This window comes from Setaria italica, chromosome I, assembly GCF_000263155.2.
Source record: "Setaria italica strain Yugu1 chromosome I, Setaria_italica_v2.0, whole genome shotgun sequence".
NCBI classification, from domain to species: domain Eukaryota; kingdom Viridiplantae; phylum Streptophyta; class Magnoliopsida; order Poales; family Poaceae; genus Setaria; species Setaria italica.
The window spans coordinates 39,763,609-39,785,354 of record NC_028450.1 but is presented as its reverse complement, the minus strand read 5'-3'; the positions used below and the strand labels follow the sequence as shown (position 1 = coordinate 39,785,354).

The 21,746-nt window shown below is 47.7% G+C and overlaps 3 protein-coding genes across 5 annotated transcripts; 2 read left to right on the top strand and 1 right to left on the bottom strand.

Annotated features, from left to right (window-relative positions):
• Positions 1 to 2,738: 2,738 nt before the first annotated feature.
• On the bottom strand, positions 2,739 to 6,761 carry LOC101782208. Of its 2 annotated transcripts, none has more exons than XM_012846247.2 (4): positions 6,065 to 6,761; positions 3,434 to 4,781; positions 3,169 to 3,255; positions 2,739 to 3,039 (listed from the first exon to the last, which is right to left on the bottom strand). In XM_012846247.2, exons 1-4 carry the CDS (start codon positions 6,479 to 6,481, stop codon positions 2,990 to 2,992), a joined length of 1,902 nt encoding a protein of 633 aa, XP_012701701.1. In that variant the 5' UTR covers positions 6,482 to 6,761; the 3' UTR covers positions 2,739 to 2,989. The 2 variants fall into 2 exon arrangements, with proteins under 2 accessions (XP_012701701.1, XP_004955240.1); XM_004955183.3 differs by having other exon boundaries at positions 3,169 to 3,252.
• Positions 6,762 to 8,976: 2,215 nt separating this feature from the next.
• Positions 8,977 to 12,964, top strand: LOC101784363. The gene is made up of 8 exons (XM_004954078.4): positions 8,977 to 9,436; positions 10,628 to 10,775; positions 10,855 to 11,005; positions 11,461 to 11,586; positions 11,655 to 11,735; positions 11,819 to 12,011; positions 12,101 to 12,383; positions 12,465 to 12,964. The coding sequence occupies exons 1-8, from the start codon at positions 9,191 to 9,193 to the stop codon at positions 12,704 to 12,706; spliced, it is 1,470 nt and encodes a 489-aa protein (XP_004954135.1). The 5' UTR covers positions 8,977 to 9,190; the 3' UTR covers positions 12,707 to 12,964.
• Positions 12,965 to 18,270: 5,306 nt separating this feature from the next.
• On the top strand, positions 18,271 to 21,746 carry LOC101783683. Of its 2 annotated transcripts, none has more exons than XM_004954076.4 (6): positions 18,271 to 18,726; positions 19,488 to 19,578; positions 19,742 to 19,917; positions 20,191 to 20,218; positions 20,309 to 20,417; positions 21,178 to 21,746. In XM_004954076.4, the coding sequence occupies exons 1-6, from the start codon at positions 18,433 to 18,435 to the stop codon at positions 21,257 to 21,259; spliced, it is 780 nt and encodes a 259-aa protein (XP_004954133.1). In that variant the 5' UTR covers positions 18,271 to 18,432; the 3' UTR covers positions 21,260 to 21,746. The 2 variants fall into 2 exon arrangements, with proteins under 2 accessions (XP_004954133.1, XP_004954134.1); XM_004954077.3 differs by having other exon boundaries at positions 18,274 to 18,726; positions 19,745 to 19,917.

Below are 21,746 nucleotides of genomic sequence, written 5' to 3'. Positions count from 1 at the left end.
AGTACTTTTGCAGACTTCACCGACTAGTTTTGGTGCTCTTCGAGTACTTCATCTGGTTGAATCTTCGAAATGTACTCAAGCCTCATTTAACTCAGTCTCATGTCCTTTAATCTTATATTTTATATGGTAGTGCGACGAAAGTTGCACTCCATATGGAGCAGCCCCGAGCCTTAGGTTGAATCGAAAAATAAGGCCGAGGGTCAATCTGTAAATTGCATCATTTTCCCCTTAAAACCCGGAGAAAAACTTTTTTGTCGATGGACACGTGGCACACAGCCCCCGAGCCTTTAGCCAACTAGTTTGGTGGGTATAAGGGTCAACCTTTGGTCAACGTGACCATCTCTGAAAGGAGATCTTATCTCCTCCTGAAATAAAGATAACTTCCAATTAGGTATCTCAACATCTGGGGATCCTTTAAATAGAAATCCCTTTATTTGTGTAGTTGTTATCGTGCCATTGTGATAAATAACGGAGGAAATTATCCCTTCCGTTTTACCCTTGCCATTTGCCTTTCCAACTTTCACACATTAGCTCGCCGCCGCCATTGTTCGATCTTCGAACACTTGCACCACAATCTCCCCACCAAGCAGCCCCTGAGCGTATTCGACTGAAAACGCTCGTGACATCAAAGATGGGAAGGAAGGTTGCTGCATCCAAAGCAGGTGAGGGCGAGAAGAACAAAATGTTTGATAAGAAGAAGGAGCCACAATTATATTGCCGGGGGTAGGGTTACAAGTCTCTGGCTCACCTTATATTGCCGGGGGTAAGGTTACAGGTCGGTTGATTACAAGAATACTAGTCGGATAGGATCCGACTAGAGGAGTTCTACTCTTATTACTGCGAGTACTTTTCTAATCCTTAACTAGTTCCTTTTATATAGACTATACGGCCCTGCACCATAGTCTCCATATCAGATGTGTCTCGGTGTCCAGCCCTATATTTAGAACTGTCCAAACCTTCTGGTGGGCCCGTAGATGTATGTACGATAGCGCGTGTTTGCCGCGCATAGGATTTGTGCCTCACTAGGGAGTAGCCATTGTGAGCATCCAGCACTCCGTGCACCAAACTTCATGGCAGAGCCTCATAATTCGATGTACCAATCCTGTGGTGGAGCAGTGTACCAATCTTGTGGCGGAGCTTCCGGAACTTAGTGCACTAAACCCGTGGCGATAGCCTCCATAATTCGATGTACCAAGCCCATGGCTGTCGGTAAACATGTCCCAAGAGTAGTAGGCGAAGTGTAGCTCTGAAGGGTGATTCCCGTTGAGAGGCGTACTAGTCGGCGCATTCACCAACCATGCTGAAAACAAACTAGAGAAAAATAATTATTAAAAAAGTGACTTAGCTCAATTCATGAACGATTGTCGATCAGGTCGCGACGGTTGTTGATGAACCTGACTAGTCGGAGTTGATTCTGACTAATTGTCGACGGTATGAGGCCCACCCTCGACTAGTTTTCTAGTCGAGATGAGTAGTTGAAGTAGTCATTAGCGAGCTGGCGTAGACATCTTGCTCTTGCAGAAGTAGTCGATCGCATCGTCGGAGATTTGTTGGCGTTCCCACGCAAGCTGAAGCTATTTTGGTAGCTTTTTTGGTGTGCGCATAGCTGAATACACCATTGATTTCCAACGCTAGAGGGAACAACGATAGTTGTTTCTTTATTTTGATGCTAGGCGTGCTTTTTCATCTCCGATCAACAAAGCTTGTTTTCGCTTCGGACTCGACTAAGGAAATCGATTCCCTGTAGGATTCCGTCTTGACGTCGTCCAATTCTATTCCATCTCGATATTGATGCTTGGAGACGATCAGCAGCAGGTGAATTGCTCCACTCCGCACTTCGTTTCGAATTCCAATTCGGCGAGAACAGATGCTAGCTCGGAATTAGCCTATCCGACGACTTCGTCTCGGACTCCAACATAATTGCACATCAAGTCATCGATTGGATGGGAAAACAGTGTTCTTATCTTGTAGAGTAGATTGATCTTGATGATGAGGTTCTTCAAACTCGCTCGATGATCTCGTCGATCACCCCTACCTGACGCGCCAGGTGTTGGTGTTTTATACCCAGCAACCTACCGAGGGTATCCCGAGGTAATAGATTGGTTGGTGGGGGGATCGCCAGACCTGGAAGTCGAAGGTAAAAGCGAGGACACAAGACACAGATTTATGCAGGTTCGGACCGTCAGATTAGCGTAATACCCTACGTCCTGTTTGGGGTGTCGTATATTTCGCCTTGTGCTTAGGTATTGTTTGGTATTGAGAATTTGATCCTCTGTTGTGGTTCTCTATCTGCCGATCTAGTTACTTCTGCCCTCCTTTATATACTTCAGGGGATGGGATTACTACTCGGTTATAAGGAGGAGTCCTGGTAGGATTACATGGTATGAGTCCTAGTAGGATTACAGAAAAATTCTAATAGGAATCCGTCTTCTTCCTTCTTTGCGGGTAGAGGAAATCTGTCACCAACAGTAACCCCTCCTGTAACTATTCCAAAGTAAGGTGTTTTCCCTCCATTTGGAAGATACTTCTCATTAACTATATAGTGAAAGATTGTACTACTTTCAGCGTGTCATGTTTAGGAGCATGGGTGTGAAATGCATTCCCCCCAACCAGCCCAACATACTGTATACAACGTGTTTTTCACTGCCGCTGCTGGAGTCAAACAGATGACAATCCTGATTGTGACAATTCATGAACTACGATAAGAACACCAGAAAAAACTGGACAAGATTCAGAAGTTTCTGTTTTAGTCCTTCGTTGGCCCTTCATTCATGCACGATGGATGGATCTACACAAACCACAGTAACGCTACTACTAATGTAGTATAATGTATACATCTGGCCGGATAACAGATCCTTTAACAAACTCGTACAGGCACCATACAAGGGAACAACACGCGAAGCAAAAATACAGAAGATTTCAGACAGCAACCTAATTTCGAAACCTTTATCTCTAAAATTTACAATAATTACACTCTCAACGCCTTGAATCAGCCCCTACCGCAGTTGAGCGATCGGAAAGTGAAGAAGGAACGATGAACTGCAATAGCAAAATCAGAAAGGATGCATAAGTTCAGTGGCAGAGAAATGAAAATAAAAGTGGCCTGAGGAACTACACAAAATGCGTGCCAAGACGTTAATGTAATGTAGGCACCATAAACGTATTTACCTTTTGGTGATTTCTCTTGTGGAACTATCTCAGCGAGCTCAGACTTTGCAGGAGAAGCAGCTACAAGGCTTCGCAAAGAGCAAGCTGCTGAAAATACACCAGCCAGTCCAGTTGTGAGTGTCACAGTTTAAAGAGCACAGATTATGAAAGGAGCATGCAAAAGTTTTGTATGAATTTTAGGAACACTTTTATTTTTTTTAAAAAAAATAGGGATGCTAAATAAAATCGCACGAAAATTTTCAGAAGAAAAGAGCATTAAAATTACCTTGTGGAGATGCCGTGTAGCCATGGTCAGTATCATCAGAGGCAGCATCCGAGGAACCCATCCTGGGCTTGATCGAACCAGCGGACTGCCACCCTCCGCTCGCGCTGTCGTCGTCGGCCAGCGAGGGCACCGACGGCGACGTGCAGTCGATGACGGTGACCTCCCGGCCTCTGTTCTTCTTCCCGAAGCTCAGGAACCTCCTGAATCCCCTCACCGTATCTCTCGGCGATCGCGCCGCGCCGGAGACCCTGCTGCCGGCGCTGCCCGGCGTCTTCGGCGTGCTCTTCTCCGCGCGCTCCTCGCGCTTCTTCCGCAGGAGAACGGCGTCCGCTTCTAGCAGCCTCTCGATGGACTGGTCCCGGGAGCTGCATGATGGCCGCGCGCTCAGCCCCGACCTGACGGAGAAAGAAGACTCGTCGGAGCTCTCTCTCGCCGGCGCTTCCTCGGCATTCGTCGTCGCGATTTCTGCGGCAGTGGCGTCGGCGGGCGCCGGTGTCGCTTCGGCATTCTCTTCGTTTGTCCTCACGTCTGAATCTAGCGCAGCATCCGAACCAGCCAATTTCGAAGGCTCAGAAACCGTCATGGCTTGCTCCTCGGCGGCGTCCTTGTTGATGAAGACGTAGCTCGGCTCGGTCTCCGAGTCACTGGTGATCTCTCCGTTGGGATTGCCAGGCTTGTCAGGAGACGCGTCGACCTTCTCTTCGCAGCGTTTCTCGACGCCGGCGTTTTTGGTTTCAGGTTCGCCCTCCGGCACACCTTCGAACGCCTCGCCGCGATCTGACTCCGGCGAGGCGACCCCCGCGTTCTCTGCACAGGTGATGCCGCTACTGCCTTCCTTGACAACGAACGGCCACGGGGGAGAAGCCTTCGGGGTTTCGTCATGGGTAGCACACTCGCTCGAGCTGCTCCGCACGGGCGCAGCCGCATCGGCGTTCGGCAGCAGAACAACCTCTCTGCCGAGAGCCTCGAGGGCGCCTGAGCTAGCCCGTCGGGGCAGAGAGCGCGGCAACTTCGGCCCCGCCGGCTTCGTGGACCCGTGCCCTTTCCCGGAGTTCTTGCGACGCAGAGATGTCTTCGGTGTCGCCGTCGCTGCGGTTGTCACCGCACCGGCACCGCCGCCCGGGCGCACTCGGTTGTCCTTGCTGGCTTCCGCAGAGGCGTGTGTCTCTGGCGGTGGCGGTTCTTGCGACAGCGCCCGCCGCCTCCCGGCGTCGGTGCGGCTCCTGCTCGTGGTCATGGACGACGAGAAGCTCCTGGCCCGCGCGTGCTTCTTGCCGGTGATCCTCCTCGGAGCAAGAGCAGTGTCAGAGCTTCTTCTCTTGTCATCGTCGCTCCGCTCAGCTTTCCTCTGCAGAGATGATCAAAAAAGGACGCCATCAAACATGATCGGAGACCGGAGAAAAAAAAGACATTAAGAAAAGAAGCATTGGGAGCCAGAATGGTCTAGATGTTAATGATAACCATATACCGTCCAGATTCCGATCCAACGGTCAGGATACGTCCACGGTAAAGATCTGAATTTCAGCTATGAAGCATAGCATCTCTCGTTTTCTCAAAGGCAATGGAAACAGTCGCCCGACCTGATCAACGTTAAAAACTTCAACGAGATGGTCAAAACTAGCCGACCCATACGACAAGGACACAACGTGCTTAAATGATGAAGAATGACATCTCCTTCGGGTCTTCAACTTTCGGCAGCCGACACGGATGAGTCCGTGACGCGAATTGCTGACTCTTCCACATGGCAGCAAGCAAGTACAGGTACTCTCTTCTTTGAACGATCGAACCCGTTCCAAGGACAGGTACCACGGAGCACGGACAAGCTGACGCAGTTGAACACCACATCGAGCAGGGCATCCGTTTTCGTACGCACGTACGTGATCATCATTCATTCGCATCCCGTACGATGTGGTGTAATGATAGGTTGCTCTCGAAGCCAAACTCTGAACATGACGCTGCCTGATCCCAAGGGCAGAAGCAGAGGGAATGGATCAAGGGGATGGCGGAGGAGAACGGCTTCACAAGGGAATGAATGACCTGGGTGTGAATCTGAGAAGAGGCTTCAGGGTCTAAGCGTGACGTGCTTTATTGACGGGATGCTGCTGCTTGCCAGGTTCTGCTCCCAAACCATTTGTTTTCCCACCCACATTTATTCCTGGCCTCAGCCTATTGGAACGTTGGAATTTGGACATGAAACTCTTCTCAGGAATGTTGCGCTTGTGTTCAAGGATATATGGCACTTAGGCAGGCAGCATGCGTGATGGAAGAACAGAGAAAACGTATGACGGGAGTATCGTCTTCTGGCAGATCGCAGCAGAGCATGGCCAAGAAAAGGAAGCCCGAAACTGTGCTTTTCGCCGGTCGTTGAGAACGCACGGCAATGACGGGAATGTGTCACATCGATATGCCGCCCACCCTATGCCCATAGCTCGATCATCGCAAGGATCAACGGGAATCTTATGAAGACCAGCTCCAGACAGCTAGGAATCCTCTAAAAACGAGATGGAACCGTTAAAAAACGACCCGTCCAGGAAAGGAAGCCAAAGAGAACGGCAACGTGTCGTGACAACAACCGCGAGCCAAGAAACGTGCGGTTTTGTTCGTGTGGCAGTACGTAACAGAATTACCTACCTCATCTCCGGCGGCGGTCGTCGCCGTCGGGTCACCGCCGCCGCCGCCGCCGGGCGCCCTCTCCGCTGCCGCGAAGGCGCGGCCGGTGAGCTCGAGCTGCGCCCAGAGCGCTTTGACCTCGGCCTCCTTGCGCTCCATGCGCGCGTGCCACCCTTCCCGCAGCCGCTCGTCCCTCCGCCGCACGTACGCCTCGTACATCCTCCCCCTCACGTCGCTGCAGCTGCTGCGACCTCCCGCCTCCGCCTCCCCTTCATCGTCCCCGCCGCCGCCCGTGTCGTCGTCGTGCTCGCGCGCCGCCGTGCCGTCCCGCTCGGCGAGCCGCTGCTTGTACCCCGCGAACTGCCGCTCCAGCTCGGCGGCCATCGCCCACAGGTCCACCTCCACCTCCTCGCCGCCGGAGCCGGAAGCGCGCGGCATGATCTGTCGGTCGTCGATCGCCGCGCGGGGGCCGGCCGGCCTGGTTGACGCGGCGCTCGCGGGTTTATCTGGTCGTCACGTCGGCCGGCTCCTGCGCACGCACGCAGGCACGCGCGCTTTGGAAGAAATGGGACGTGGCGGAGGCTCTCGGGGTTGGATTTCACGTCGGGCTTTTGACCTCGAGGTGCCCTGGTCGGAGGGCGGCCAGAGGGGAGGAGATACCGGGCCGGCCGGCCGGGGCGTGTCGTGGCGTCGTGGGGCGCACGCGCGGCGGCGACCCGGTGGGTTTGTTACGTGGGGGAAACCGACGGACGCGCGAGGAGGGATTATTTGGGGAAGCCTCTGCCTCGCGGTCGCAGGTTGGCTTCGCTTTGCCTCGGGCGGGGGTGTGGGGACGGTTGGGTGGGCCGGCACCGCGCGGACTTGGCGTGGGCCAGGACGACCGAACACACACACGGTTGTGGCGTGGGCGGTTAAATATGCTGGCCCAGTTGTTTGTCCCGGTGGCGAACATGCAGGACGCCTCCTGCCTGAAAATCATCAAGTGGCGTGCAGCTTAACGCAAACAGGAGGACTTGACTAGCATAGCATAGGCGCCTAGCACGCAGCTAACTCACACAGACATGCATGGAGTGCACAGCTTGCGTAACCCAGGCCTACGAGTTTGGTTCGTGACATGTGTATTGTAGTATCCATTAACCGACGACATTACAAGCCGTGGACATACACCGATCGAGGGGTCACAGGTCACATCTCGCGTGGGGCACGTAACATGGCGCGCTGCCGCCTCCGCGAGAGCACGCAGCGGGGCACGGTAGCGTGCGCGGCGCAGGGTCCGGGCGCCATACCTTCTGCGGCTGCGGCCGGCGCGTCGTCGTCTCGCAGAGACCCAGACAAAGATCCGGTTCTTTTGCCCGTGACGGTGCGCTCTGTCCGAGAGAATGTGAGAGCCAGCCGGCCGCCGGCCGGTACGAACAACCCGAATGCGCCAGAGCGCTGGTTGCGTCCGCTCCTGATGCCCATTTACACCCTCGCGATCGTGGCAGTGGCACCCGATGCAGGGCTACGAGCGCCACACTTGTACGTGCCGCATTTATGCAGTCCTGCCGGGGCGAGCGGCGTCTCACTGGCAAGCCTGCTGCCACTCTGTGTGTCTAAACGCCTCCGTGAAGAGTTTATTCCCGGGCTGTGTACCTGCGTCACGGGAATCTAGTGGTACGACAACTGGAAGCAGGGCCAGGGACACGGACTGCCAGCGCAGTTAAATGGAGCTAGCGATGACCGTTCTTCTTCGGAATTCCCATACTGGTTGCGTAATTGCGTTGCCGGGCGCCGTTTCTGTGCGGCCAAGCACATGATTTTCTCGTCGTGGATGCAAATAATGCAATGTCTTCCAGAGCATGAATGGATGATTGATGAGTAGGGGACATGTTCAGGATCTCAGGAGCCAGAAAAGCTGCAGTTTTACTGCTTTCACGAATGATCAGGGCGTGCTGCTGCTGAAAAACAAGCGCTGGAAGTCGCATATAGCAGGTGTGGTGCAAGAATAATGCTAGAACCAGGTGCGTTACATCAGAAGCTTTTGGATCATTATTTTTATATGGAGATTCCACGGTTTTCTGGCCGAGAGTAATGGAGTTACGGAGATTATGGTTTTACAATACTGGAATCAGAGTCGGTCTAGAAAGCCATTTCAAAAAGATTGCCTACATAAACCAAACCTATGATTTAAATTGCCACTAAAAATTAATATGACCTCACCACATCACATCTAGAGATATTGTTGTACGGCTCGATCGACCTGCAAGCACCGAACCATCATCTGAAAGCTATGTCAAGCCGCACTAAGCTCCATTGTAGCCCACACCATGTATCCAAGTAGTTTCCATCAGCCACATGAAAAAAAGCCTAGTTTGAGATTGAGTTCAATCGAGTGATGGGTAGTGATGGGCTTGACCCCGCTTGAGGGAGTGATACATGGGCGGTGGCGGCGATGCAACGAAGACGAGATGCACCCGGGTATGCATGGATGAGAAGCAGCCGAATAACTGGTGGCTACCTTCACGGGCAGGGCTTGTTAGGTGGTTGACTGGTTTCAACTTGTTCTCGTGTCCAGTTGACCACTGTAGATACTTTGATCGGATTTTGTTCTAATTGAATACACTTTTCTCCAGCTCTTTAATTAGACGGAATTATTTTCTACAATGTAAAATTTATTAACTACGTGCTGTCACAATAATTGATGCGATCCGCCAGTCTTTAGAATCTCCATTCACAATTTTATATATTAATTAAAAATTACAACCGTACTCCCTCCTCCGTTCCAAATTATATATCTATGAATAAAATATTAAAACGTTTTACAATTTGAAACGGAGGGAGTGATAGATAATATAGTTTTTTTTACGCGAGAGAATCGCTGAGGACGTGAGTCCTGCTGACTCTCTTGCTCGACTCTTCGGTATACTGAAGTCCAAAATGAGCCATGTCGTCCTGCAGGCCCAGCTGTGGGCACTAACCCCGGTCGATTTTCTCTTCTCGCCGTTCGTCCTCCCCTCCTCTCCTCCCCGCCACTCTTTTGCTCCCCACCTCGCTCCCATGGCGCTTCCGTGCCCAAAACCCTAGCTCTGAGTTCTCCCCCTCCCCCTCCCCACCTACCCGCCACCGCTTGCTCCCGGTTCCCCCACTGCGGGGGAGGGGCCCAGGTACATGGAGCACCACCACAAGCCCGGCCTGCGCGTGCGCCTCCGCATCACCGCCGCGCGGCGCCGCGCGTGGCTTTCCGCCGGCCTGCGCTCCACGTGCCACAAGCCGCCGCGTCGCGACCCCGCGGACTCCATCCACAAGGTCGCGCGCCGCGAGATCGGCGGCGGCCACCGACGACCGCCGAGGCCCGCGGCGCCCTCCTCCTCCGCGTTCTCATGCCCCGAGAAATTCCGCAACTTCCAGCTCCAGGTCTGTCATCCGGGCACCCCCTCGTAGCTGTTGGTTCCTTATATGCTCGTAGAGAATCTAGTGGCGTCCTGTAAGCTCATTTCTCCAGCTGATCCGGGAGGTGATTAGGATTGTTAATTCAGCAGTTCAGGGAATGTCCTGTTCGACTTGTTCCTTGTATGAAATGGCGATACTTGTGGAGGTGTTAGTATAATGGTTAGAAACTGAATAACTGATGGTTGGGTGAACTGAAGTTGCTTCTGACAAGGCGTGGGTGTGGTTAGATCTGGGACTCCCAGCTGTAATAGGAGTATCGATTCCTAACATCCTATCCCAGTACAGAGTGCAAGTAACTCCACACACGAATTCATTACATGACCTGCCACCACATTTTGTCATCAGTTTGCTAGACTGCATGTGCTGGAAATGAATATAGCTTAGAATTCTTAAATCTTTGTTTCTCCTTTTTCCCCTCAGTTATTAAACATTCAAATGCACCTAACTTTGTGTACAGTTATCCATGGGATTTATGAAAACTGTTGTTACTGAGGAATCTGGAAGACTAGTAAATGTCAGTTAAATTGCAACTTGTGGGCTTTCATCCTCGTGACTAGGTGGATAACAAGACTTTTATACTGTTCAACGAATTTGGAGTAACCAAACCACCGCTATAGCACATTTGAGAGCATGAGCTTACCAACATCAACATGTGAGCAAATAGTAACTTTGACATATTGCATTTCTGTTTTTGCCTATTATGCGGCCAACATACTGGAGTGTCACAGTCTTGTAAGATATTTATTTTGTCAACCCCACCCCACCCCACTCCAAATATGGTGTGGTTGATTGAGTTGCAGGGGCACGAAGAAGAAATTGAGCGTATTATGCTGACTTAGAAGTGTAGTTTTTCATTTTCCTGTCTCAAATTTGAATTAATATTGTTTGCAACTATGGATAGAAGGAACTGAAAAGAAACACAATTTTCAGTTTGATATCTTTTGAGATATGGTTGTTCTTATATTGGTCATCCAAAACAGCAAAACCTATAGTAAAGAAATTTTCAAGTGGGCAGTCACAAGATCAATGTTAAGTACTAATGACACTGTGAACGAAAAGACTTCAGTGTGTACTATCTGTTGTGTTGCTCTATAAGGTTTAGACTTTAGATATTACACTGTAATTTATGCCTTTTGATTGAAATTTTCTGTGCAGGAAGAATATGACACCTATGATGATGAAGTCCATTTTCTTGTCCAGTTGCCATTTTTGTGGACCAGAACCAAAATCATTGAAATTGTTGCAGCAAAGGATGTTATATTTGCACTTGCCCAATCAGGTTTATGTGCTGCATTTAATCGAAGTAAGTCTCATGCTTTGCAGTATTTGTTTATGATTTCTATCTGTTTATGTTCCTGATAAACCTTCTTATTGTTTGACAGCAACAAACAAGCGCATATGCTACTTGAATATAAGTCCCGATGAAGTTATTAGGAGCTTGTTTTATAATAAGAACAATGATTCCCTTATCACCGTTTCAGTTTATGAATCAGATCGTTTCAGTTCGTTGAAGTGCAGAACAACTCCAATAGAGTAAGATACCTCATTCATTTTTTCTTAACCTAGTCAATGCATTTTGAATTTTTATTGCTAAGCTGTTGATCTTCTTGGTGTCTGCAAAATCATGTGTGCTATTAGTGCTATGCTTTTATTCATGATCGATGTGCCTTTTTTTAAAAAAATATCGGTAGGGTTATCATGGCTTCTGATGCTGGTACTTTTGTTGGATGCTTGTTGCTTTTTTGTAAGACATGATCAATTTGGTACTCCCTCCGTCCCAAATTGTAGGCGTTTTAGCATTTCTAGGTTCATACCTTTTGCTACGCACCTAGATATATATTATGTCCAGATACATAGCAAAAGATATGAATCTAAAAATCCTAAAACGACCTGAATTTGGGATGGAGGGAGTAGCATTTTTCAAAGCAGCAGTTTATTTTTAATTCATTTAGACTTATATGTCTTCTGTGGTTGCAATTGCTTTTTAGGTACATCAGAAGAGGGCAATTGAATGATGGATTTCCTTTGTTTGAAACTGAATCATTAAAATATCCTGGCTTTGTTGAGTTTGATGATGTTAATGGCAAAGTATTGACCTTTTCAGCCCAGGATAGGTAAGTGACATTTTTGCTCAACAATATGACAGCAAGCATATGCATTGTTTAACACTTATTCTTTGCAGCACTTACAAAGTTTTTGATCTAAAGAACTACAACTTTCTGTATTCCATATGCGATAAGAACATCCAGGAGATAAAAATAAGGTTTGCTGTCACTGATCACTGCTAAATTCATATTTGATTTAGGTAGTTCATATCACATTCTTACCCATATTCTTTTCCATCAGTCCTGGAATCATGCTCGTGATATATCAGAAGACGAATTGTCATGTTCCACTGACGATATTGTCAATTGAGGACGGAAGTCCGCTGAAAACCTTCAGTCAGTTGCTGCATAGAAATAGAAAGGTTGATTTCATTGAACAGTTTAATGAAAAGCTACTCGTGAAGCAAGACAAGGAAAATCTCCAGATTATTGATGTAAGACACTATATTTTGCCCGCTACTTGTTTCATTGTGGGAACTGCAATTTGCATTTCATTTTTGAACTGACTTTAGTTCCTGAACAGGTTAGAAACTCCGATCTGATTGAAGTCAACAAAACTGAGTTCATGACCCCTTCAGCATTCATCTTTCTCTACGAAAATAATCTGTTCCTGACATTTTGCAATAGGACAGTTGCAGCCTGGAATTTCCGTGGAGAGCTAGTTACATCATTTGAGGATCATGAGTTATGGCATCCTAACTGCAATACAAATAATATATACATCACTGCTGACCAGGACCTGATTATCTCATATTGCAAAGTTTCAAAGCAGGTAGCAGATTGTGTTGACAGTGAGGCTGGAGGAGGTATAGCTAAATTGCAGTCAAACTTGTAATTTCCTGATCCTACTTCCTTTACTAATTGGAATAAACTTGCTGAATTTCCAGTTTCATCCATGGGATCAATTAACATGAGCAACATCTTTACGGGAAAGTGCGTTGCAAAGATCTCCCCCAGTGATCCTACTCTCACAATTGCTCCTCGAAATAGAGGCGACAAAAGCAGATCTACTATCCATAGCACTGTTTCAGAAGCTCTCGAGGACATCACCGCTCTCTTCTACGATGAGGACCGCAACGAAATATACACTGGAAACAGCAAAGGCCTGGTGCATGTCTGGTCAAATTAACCTTGACATCCATTCCCATCCCTGTACATACCTCTTGTACCTTGTTTTTCCTTAGAGAACAAAAAGATGTAATGCTCATCCTGTCTGATTATAGCGGGACTGTAATTTCCTAGACATGATATCATTGGTAGAATAATTTGAATGTAGAGTATGTTTTCGGGTAATGTATGTTGGCGAAAAGGTTCGTCACATATGGCGGTTTTGTTCATTCCTAAATCTGGTCCAAGTTTCTTAAGTATCGCTGGAAAAGTTCGGACTTCTGCTCTGATCAATGTATTAATCTTTTTCCTGTATACTGTATCAGGCTGCTGCATGATGGGCACTGCCGCACTGGGTAGTTGAAACGACCTGAATTCTCTGAGAATTCAAGCCTACGTACCTTCGTGATAGTCCAAAAAGACTATCATACGTGAATCTTTATCTCAGATAGTAGAAATCTATACCAACACATAAATAAAAAGTAGCAATAAAGGAATAATATCATAAATATCGAGTACATCACTTCAGCACATGCCTCCATCAGAACTGAATCATGGAAGGTAAAACATCTATGCAGCGAAAATATAAGCTATGCCGAACACCATTTCCAGAGGCAACTTGAGCGAGGGACCATCCCAGTCTTCCCATCCATCGTTGTCGAAGTCGTAGTCGGGCTCCCATCCTGAAAAGTCACCATCTACCCGATAAGCGGGTAGGCCATGTCAACTCCCAATAGCATCAAGCCAAGGAAACGGGGGAATAAGACTATATGCATGTATAAACCTATATATGGCTGAAGAGATTTATGCAGCAGCAACAATCAAGGATGCATCAAAGCAATACCATCTCCGAGGTTAACACCTCACATCAAGGAAGGGGGTGTTTTGGAGACAGGGGCTAAACTTTAGCCCTGTCACATCGGATGTTCGGATGCTAATTAGGAGGATTAAACATGAGCTAATTACAAAACTAATAGTAGAACCCCTAGGCTAAATCGCAAGACGAATCTATTAAGCCTAATTAATCCATCATTAGCGAATGGTTACTGTAGCACCCTGTTGTCAAATCATGGACTAATTAGGCTTAATAGATTCATCTCGCAATTTAGCCTAGGGGTTGTACAATTGGTTTTGTAATTAGCCTATGTTTAATACTCTGAATTAGTGTCCAAACATCCGATGTGACAGGGGCTAAAGTTTAGCCCTGTCTCCCAAATCCCTCCAAAGTCATCACAAATAACTAGATCCTTCACCTAAGAATCCAGCACCCAAACACACTAGGCGATGTGAGAGCTCCCTCCCATCACATCTCAACGGCAAACGCCAACCTATGTCAAAAGGGGGAGGTAGAAGAATAGTATAAGTCTAGTTAGAAGTAGCGGTAGTCAATAGTACTATCCATAACCAGTGGACATGGACTATAGCTATAGGTTTATACACTTTGCAGATGTTGTACATCTGTACCTGCACGGATGGAGCTGAACAGGGTCGGCCGTCTAAACCTTACCTAACGACTGGAGCAAGTGGATAGCACTCTCCTATTTCCTTTAGTCTGGAACCGTCCTCAACTGTAGGGCACGCTGTCACCAGTTGAAGACCTTGAAGTTGTGAAACTTACACACGCCGGGGTGCGGTTTGGTCAGAGCAGGTCAACACCTCGAACTTCTTACACTGATCCCCCAATCTTCCTACAGGCTGAGCACTATCCACCACTAGTCTCGGACCGAACCCTGCTCATAACAAGGCGAACAGTATGTACGTAAATAGATACTGTGACTGGTGGTAAACTGACTCGGTCCTTAGGGGCCGAGAGCGAGCACTCAACTCCACAAAGTATGTGCCGAAGCACCTGCAACGTACAAGTACGTCACCTGCTCCTTAGTGTCAAACAAGGTACCTGCCACAGGCATAGGTGGTGGAGAGAGTCCAGAATGCTCTCTCCTAGCAAGGCACTCCTTCCGCCAAAACACGTCAAGGGATCACACTCACCCAAAACACACGCGAGAGTGTACAAGGAATCCTATCACCAAATCCATGACATATACCCCTCCATAACTTTAAAGATGTATATGGATATAGATAAGGTGGACTAGCTAGGGGTCCGTAGCTAGTCCACAAGGAAGTAACAAGGGAAACGGGATAAACAATTATCAAGGCATGGTCAGAATCATAGGCTATGCAATCAATCATCATCCAAGCATCATAAATAAAGCGCTAGCAACTAAGCACGCATAGGATCATATCTTATCTGTTGTCGCTGAAGTCCTCCTCGGTGTAGCCGAGGTCATGAGAGTTCTCGAAGTAGTAACTCCAGTCTTGATAGATTGAGATACAACGTGAGTATAAATTAATTGTCATTACATCTAGGCAAAAACTTCAAGAAATCCAAATTAGAGGATTCAAATAATACCATACTAGCTACAAACAACACGGGCATGATTTTACGAGTTTAATGCAACTGGTTTCATATTTTTCTGAGTTCAAATGAATTAGTTATGATTTTTTTAAAGATAAAAGGATTTATGTAATTATTTAATTAATTTTGAAAATTCATAAAAGGGATGACACGTGTCAGCACTAGATTGAGCAACATGGCACCATGGAAGGGTGCCCCGTGTCAGCTAACGTCATCATGACGTCAGTGTTGACCCGATCAATATTGACTAGTCAGCGGTCAACTAGGCCCCACCGGTCAGCCGGTGGGCCCCACTGGTTGTGGCCCCACGAGTGGGCCTGGCCCTTGACACATCAGCACCACGTGGCTCCACGTGGCAGCAACGTGGCTAGTCTAATCCTACGTGGCATTGCCACGTGACGCCCACATGGCGCACACATGGCCATCCAAGGTTTAGCCGGGATCCGGTGTGCCAGCTGGATCCTGTACGGCCAACGCATGGGGCCGCTTGCTGATTGGCTGGCGCGGCTGCAGGTGGCGGCGAGGCACACGCGGCGTCGTGGTGACCGCACCCATGATGTCGCGGCACTGCGTGACGATGCGGCGTGGCGTGGTGACGATGTGGTAGGGCAGCAGTGGGTTGCGGCGTGCGGCGGCTGGGCCAAAGCTCAGCCTTGGCCTTGCGCCCGTAGGCGTGCAATGCGTCAGGGCAGGTGGTGCAAGGGGTCTCATTGCTCGTGGCACGGCTGTAGCGGCGCGCGGGGCTCCAGCGTCCAGGGCCTGCAACGGCTGGTGGCGACAGCAAGCGACGGTAGTTCCTGTAAGGCGGCTTGACGGCCGGACAGAGAGGTGGGCAGCTAGCAGCCGTGCGGAGAAAAGTCACACCTTGCCCGCGAGCAGAACTTGAGTGGCGGCAGGAGCACAACAGGGTTGTGACCTACAGGAGACGAGCGCGACGCGAAGGCCGGCTCCAGAGATAGAAAAAGACGATAGCTTTGCCGTCAGACGGACTCGTCGTGCAGAGGGCAGGTAACGGGATGTGTGGTTGTGCTCACCGTGGGGGCTCGAGGATCATGGGGTGGTGACGCCGTGGTGAGGTGAGGCCGTGGCGGCTTGGTGCGGCGCAGGCAAGCCGGTGCTCATGGTTCAGAGGCCAGCGCGGTCATCATCGTACCCATCTTGGCGTCCATCTTGGCGGCGGCGGTACGGCATCATCTTCCAGCTCCCCTCCTCGCGGTCCCACTGAGAGCTAGGGTTCTTCGGCCAAGACAAATGACAGATATAAAATGGCAGTGTAAAGGGTAGGGGTATCCTTCCCCGAACTTTTACAACCGCGGCGGAGTCTCCGGGGTAACGGTCCGATGTTTTCGCTAATCAGCAGCAATTATGGCTTTATCCATGCAAGATAGGTTTTTTCCAAACCGGCAGAAGCTAAAAGGTCAGAATAACAAATTAAAAGATCCTTATACCTCTCAAACTAGTCAGGTAACGGCTCGGGGGTTGCGTATACTGTGCCTATTGGATAAAAAATTCTTTTTCTTCAAAGATCAAGACGAAGATGGAACAAATGCAGATTGACCCTCAGCCTGATTCTTCAATTCAGTCTAAAGCTCGGGGGCTACTCCATATGGAGTGCGATTTTCATCGCACTTCCATGTAAAGGTTTGAAGACAGACTTCTCAGAAACGACGTCAGATGAGGCTAGAGTACCTTCCAGCCGCATGACAACACTCAAGTACTCGAAGACTTGACCACGACCAAAGTACTCGAAGAGCACCACAAACTAGTCGAGCAACGTCTGCAAAAAGTACTCAAGGCTGTTACATTTGACCACAAAGTACTCGGGTGCTTGTCGGGCATACATCCATGAACCTACCAGAAGGTTTGTATGGATCCATACGAGGAGAATTACACCGAAACATACCAGGACATGGAGATTACGATACAGGGTGGCGTAGTCTACATGGACTACTAGGAGACTAGTCATAGACAAGGAAACTACTCTTCCGAGTTAGAGTAGAACTCTGTAATCGTATCCGATTAGTACTCTTATAAAACAACTACCCTGTAACCCTACTCCCTCGGTATATAAGGGCGGGTAGGGACCCCTCAAAACAAGTTCAATCCAATACAAGCAAACGACACACAGGACGTAGGGTATTACGCGATCTAGCGGTCCGAACCTGTCTAAATTCCGTGCCTAAGTACACCATCGAGCTCTTGATTTCGGCGATACCCACCAATCAAAACTCTACCTCAGGTACTCCCTTGGTAGGTTGCCGGGTTTAAACACCGATAAAAAATGAGGGTGGACCTCAAGTTTGACCAAGTATTTAAATGATCCACACAGTCAAACAAAAAGTTTAATATTTTTGAAAAAACTAACTGAATTAATATCACTCAATTTTGAAGGGTATCACAGTAGTGATTTTTAGCACCTAACTATGCAGCTGGTAATGCTTCGGCCCAAAGAGGTCTTCGACGTTTCCTTCCTGCAATTCACCCTCTGAGAAGGAAAAAAAGTTCAATTACTAGCTCTTGTTTATTAGTCTGCACCAATCTTCGTGCATACTCCCTCAGTTAAAAAGGCTGTTTGTTTAGCCTCCAAAACTTATCTCACAAAAAAATATTTATATAACTTTCAGACCATCCAACAAAAATTCTCATAATACTTTTTGACCCGGTTAACAAATCGATCACTTACTCCTGATATCTGAGATAGACTCGCTAAATAAGGAAGATTAATTGGTCCGATAATTATTGCAAGTGTGCACACATAATAATTTTACTTGTAATCCATCCAATTAAGAAGAGTTTTCAGAGGTACTTTAAATTTTTAGTATTGCTACTATTTTATCTAAATTTTTCAGAACGAGCGTTTTTTTTTACGGAGGGAGTACCTGCTCCTCTCCAATGATTGCTACCGTTAATATCTCTCTTACAGCAGATTAATGAGTCCCGGACTCACTTGCCGGCTGTAATAATTTCACTCCAAACTTTAACTACGACTTCTCCTCAAACTCGGAGCCCTAACGAGTCCCTGACATGTGGGGCTCCTGCTCCTTATCCCCACCTCTCAGTAGCACGCACCTTCAAGCAAACGTCAGCACGGCGTGAGGGCAACACCACCGCCGTGTATCTTCGTAACGACACTACCGGCCGTAGCTATCGCCAACAAGCCACCAAAACAACACGCGCGGACGCAGTAACAAGTCCGCCACGGATACAGCACGAGCACGTCTCCCCCTCCCCCCTCCTCTCTTCTTCGCCGTTCGGGTTTGGCCGTTGCGGAGCGAGACAAGCCACCGGCCCCGCCCCGCCCCGCCCCGTCGCCGCGCGCCCCTAGGGTTTCGATGGAGCCCGCTTCCCCGTCGACAGCGTCTCCTCCGGCGGAGGAGGCGGCGGCGAGGCGGAGGTTGCCGGAGGAGCTGAAGCTCCGGCGGAGGACGCTGGAGACGGTGCTGGAGCAGTGCCAGCGCACGCTCGAGATGATACGCGAGGCCGATCTGGGGGAGCTTGAGGAGGGGGCGGAATCTAAGGGGGAGGTGCAGCAGCAGGAGGGGGGCGGCGAGGCGGACGGCCACGGCGGCGGTGACGAGGGGGCCCAGCCGCCGCCGCCCTCGGACGCCGACTACGAGACGGACGAGGTAAGGGGAGATCTCGCTGTGCACCTCTTAATTTTGTGGTCTGAAAGTTCGTAGGAGTTTAGGAATTGGGTTTGATTGGAGGCAGCGGCGGTTAGGCGTTTCGTAATTTAGCTGGATTGGAGATTGCTGCATGCAGGAATTAGATCAGATTTACTCGAAATTGCTACAATTTAAATGATCGCTGCCTCAATATTGCCTTACTGTTTTTTGGTGTGGTGCTGAATCAGCAAATGAGTTAATTGTGACGGTTTGCCAGATGTAGTTGCATTCTGGTTTCTGGGTAATGGATGATGATCTGTGGGAAAGTATGCATGTGGTGGCAGGTTCGAGGTCAAATCTGGATGTAAAGCAGAGAGGTCACTGTATATAGTACAATCGACTGTGCCATGGGGTGGGTGCGTGGGTGTGTGTGTTGGGGGAGGAGGGTGTTAATAAGGAGATCGCATAGCAAATGAGGCCATGGATTTTTGGAGTAGTTGATAAGCGATGTAGTATTTCGTTTCACAGTTCTCAACCTATGAATTTAACAAATTCAATCAGCAGATGATGCCATGGATTTTGGAATAGTTGATATTATGGTGAAATTCTAGTGAACCACTTTCGGCCAAGTTCCTGGCACTTCAACTGTGGTCTAAACTATTTTATGACACTTATACATGTTGCTTAATTGGGGTGGCATGAATTAAATTATGCTTTCACTGTACTTATTCCCTGCTGTTTTAGAACAGTCCTAAGGTCTCCACATCTTCATTCACTTGCAGCTGTGCGATCTTCTCCAATCAAGGGTCCAATCACCAGAATTTCTCGAGAAGCTAGATAGCATGCAGAAGTCAGTATATCAACATGGTGCAGGTGCGCATTTGCCAAGTGAATTATTACACTTTTCCAGATTTAACAATAATTGTCTTTCACAATGAATGCACACAGTGAACTTTTCCACAATTTATAAGTTCCCGCTTATTTACTCCTTTCAATTGAAACTGGCAACTGAGCAGTTCTACAATTGTTCATGTAGCAGTCGATGAAACAGTATCATGGGATTTTGTAAGTGCGGCAGATATATGGGATGATAAGAGTATGAACGTTAGTGATGATTCAGAGGATGGATATGTTCTCGTTAAGCAAGAGGACATAGTTGATGGCATTGCATGCTTCATGGCTGCATACTTGCTGTCACTGAAGCAAACTAAGGTATACACGCTCAGTTTACATTTTACGAGTCTATATTCTGTAGTGTTAGAAGTTGGATTATGTGGCTATGAGTTCAGTCCAAAATAGTCTGTGATCCTTATTCTAGGCTTCATGTAGTTTCTCCATTCTGCTGATTGTATCAATCCAAGAAGGCCTGTATCTGTTTTATGTTTGCATGTATTGGCTACTAGATTATCATCATTGAAGAGGATACTATATTGCTTGTTAATTTTGGAATCATCGTGATAATGATGACCGATTCATGTTATGCAGGACTTGACACCTGATCAACTTCAACAAGGTTAGCACTGTGTTCCCTTATTTGAGATGGATTTGGTTACTAAGGGAAAAAAAATCCTATGTTGAGACTCCCACTTTTCATTTTTGTCAGCTCTTAGCAAGACATTTTCTGCTAAAAAGAGGAAAGGCAAGCTTCAGAAGGCATGGGATGGAACAAAAGTTATTTACAATGTAGCATCATGGAGTGCGACAGCTATTGGGTAAGTTACCTTTGCTAAGTAGTTACATATTCAACCTCCATGACGGTGATCCCCAGATCGAGGTGAGGACTGTCGAACCCCTTTACTCACTGGTTTAGCGTTGAAGTTGTTAGATCTATTGACTAAACTTTTGGTTCTGTAGCATAGCATAAGCTAGGACCATCAGCTAAAATTTTATTTCTGTAAAAGCATCACAACTTAGATAGTTTCACAGGTGCTATGCAAGCTTTTCAATATAACTATGCGAAACAGAGTCTTCAAACTCCATTTAAAGCTATCTTAATTCCTTCCAGTAGATTGCTGGGCAGGCCTCACTATGCTCCTTGTGACTATGCTTAAAGGAGCAATATGCTAGGACCTTCAGCAGGAATAGCTTTGTCTTTCCATTGAAAAATGATAAGTGAATCTCGGACAAACTATATGCTCTTTAAACTTTATGCATCAGACTAGCACTGCTGGTCATTATCACTGTATGCCTGTCACTCTGCTGATTGTTTAGGTAGATTTTTTTTCTGATTATTATCGAGGTAGATCTAATTCCTAAAGTTTTTCAGCATGTTGTTTTTTCTGCAAGTATTTACGTCACAAGTATTTTCCACATACCATTTTGCAAGCGCTTGCACAAAATTAGTGTCTTGGGTCTAGGGATAGATGTGGCATTATGTAGTGAAAGTTTCAAATGAACTTGCCGGTTTTAAATATTCCTGTAGGCTGTAGCTGTATAGCTACCTCATGCTGATTCTCTGTTGTCTTTGTGTAGTATCTACCAGAATCCAGCGATTGTACAAGCAGCAACAGCAGCCTTTTGGACATCCTGCCGTGTAATATCCAAATTTCTGTGAATGGTCCATATGGCTGGACGGTGCAAACGTGCAAACAGTGTCCAGCGGCAATGCTAAAGGCTTCCCTGCGTTTCAAAATATCAAAGGGAAACATCGTTCCAAGTTCCAACCTTTGTGGTACACTTACATTGATGTAAATATTCCTGACCTGCAAGTTCGTTGATTGCTTATAACAGTGAGATCGTATGTGAAAATATATCTGCTCGAAGCTCCAAACCACATCCTGGGAGACTGGGACTGTTAATGTCCAAAAAAAAAGGGAAAAAAAATCAGGGACTGGTGATGACACGTGGGGTTAGTCCGTGGCATCTCACGTGATAGGTTAAATACCTCTGTTTACCAGTACCATTTGTATCAAACCTTCAACCATTAATGTACATAAGTCCGTGGGTTGCATATCCGCCATCCTACTCAACATTGGTGTATCAGTGTGACTGTAAATATCTCAATTCGTTTGAATAAATTCATTTGTGCCTGTTTCACCTCA

Excerpts from the sequence above, each read along its gene's own strand:
- LOC101782208 (XM_012846247.2), bottom strand. The coding sequence starts at position 6,481 with ATGCCGCGCGCTTCCGGCTCCGGCGGCGAGGAGGTGGAGGTGGACCTG. Across the intron at positions 4,782-6,064 it reads CGACCGCCGCCGGAGATGAG|AGGAAAGCTGAGCGGAGCGA; the intron begins GTAGGTAATTCT and ends TCATCTCTGCAG. Across the intron at positions 3,256-3,433 it reads CTACACGGCATCTCCACAAG|CAGCTTGCTCTTTGCGAAGC; the intron begins GTAATTTTAATG and ends GTGTATTTTCAG.
- LOC101784363 (XM_004954078.4), top strand. The coding sequence starts at position 9,191 with ATGGAGCACCACCACAAGCCCGGCCTGCGCGTGCGCCTCCGCATCACC. Across the intron at positions 11,006-11,460 it reads TGCAGAACAACTCCAATAGA|GTACATCAGAAGAGGGCAAT; the intron begins GTAAGATACCTC and ends ATTGCTTTTTAG. Across the intron at positions 12,384-12,464 it reads TGACAGTGAGGCTGGAGGAG|TTTCATCCATGGGATCAATT; the intron begins GTATAGCTAAAT and ends CTGAATTTCCAG.
- LOC101783683 (XM_004954076.4), top strand. The coding sequence starts at position 18,433 with ATGGAGCCCGCTTCCCCGTCGACAGCGTCTCCTCCGGCGGAGGAGGCG. Across the intron at positions 19,579-19,741 it reads AGTATATCAACATGGTGCAG|CAGTCGATGAAACAGTATCA; the intron begins GTGCGCATTTGC and ends TTGTTCATGTAG. Across the intron at positions 20,219-20,308 it reads ACCTGATCAACTTCAACAAG|CTCTTAGCAAGACATTTTCT; the intron begins GTTAGCACTGTG and ends CATTTTTGTCAG.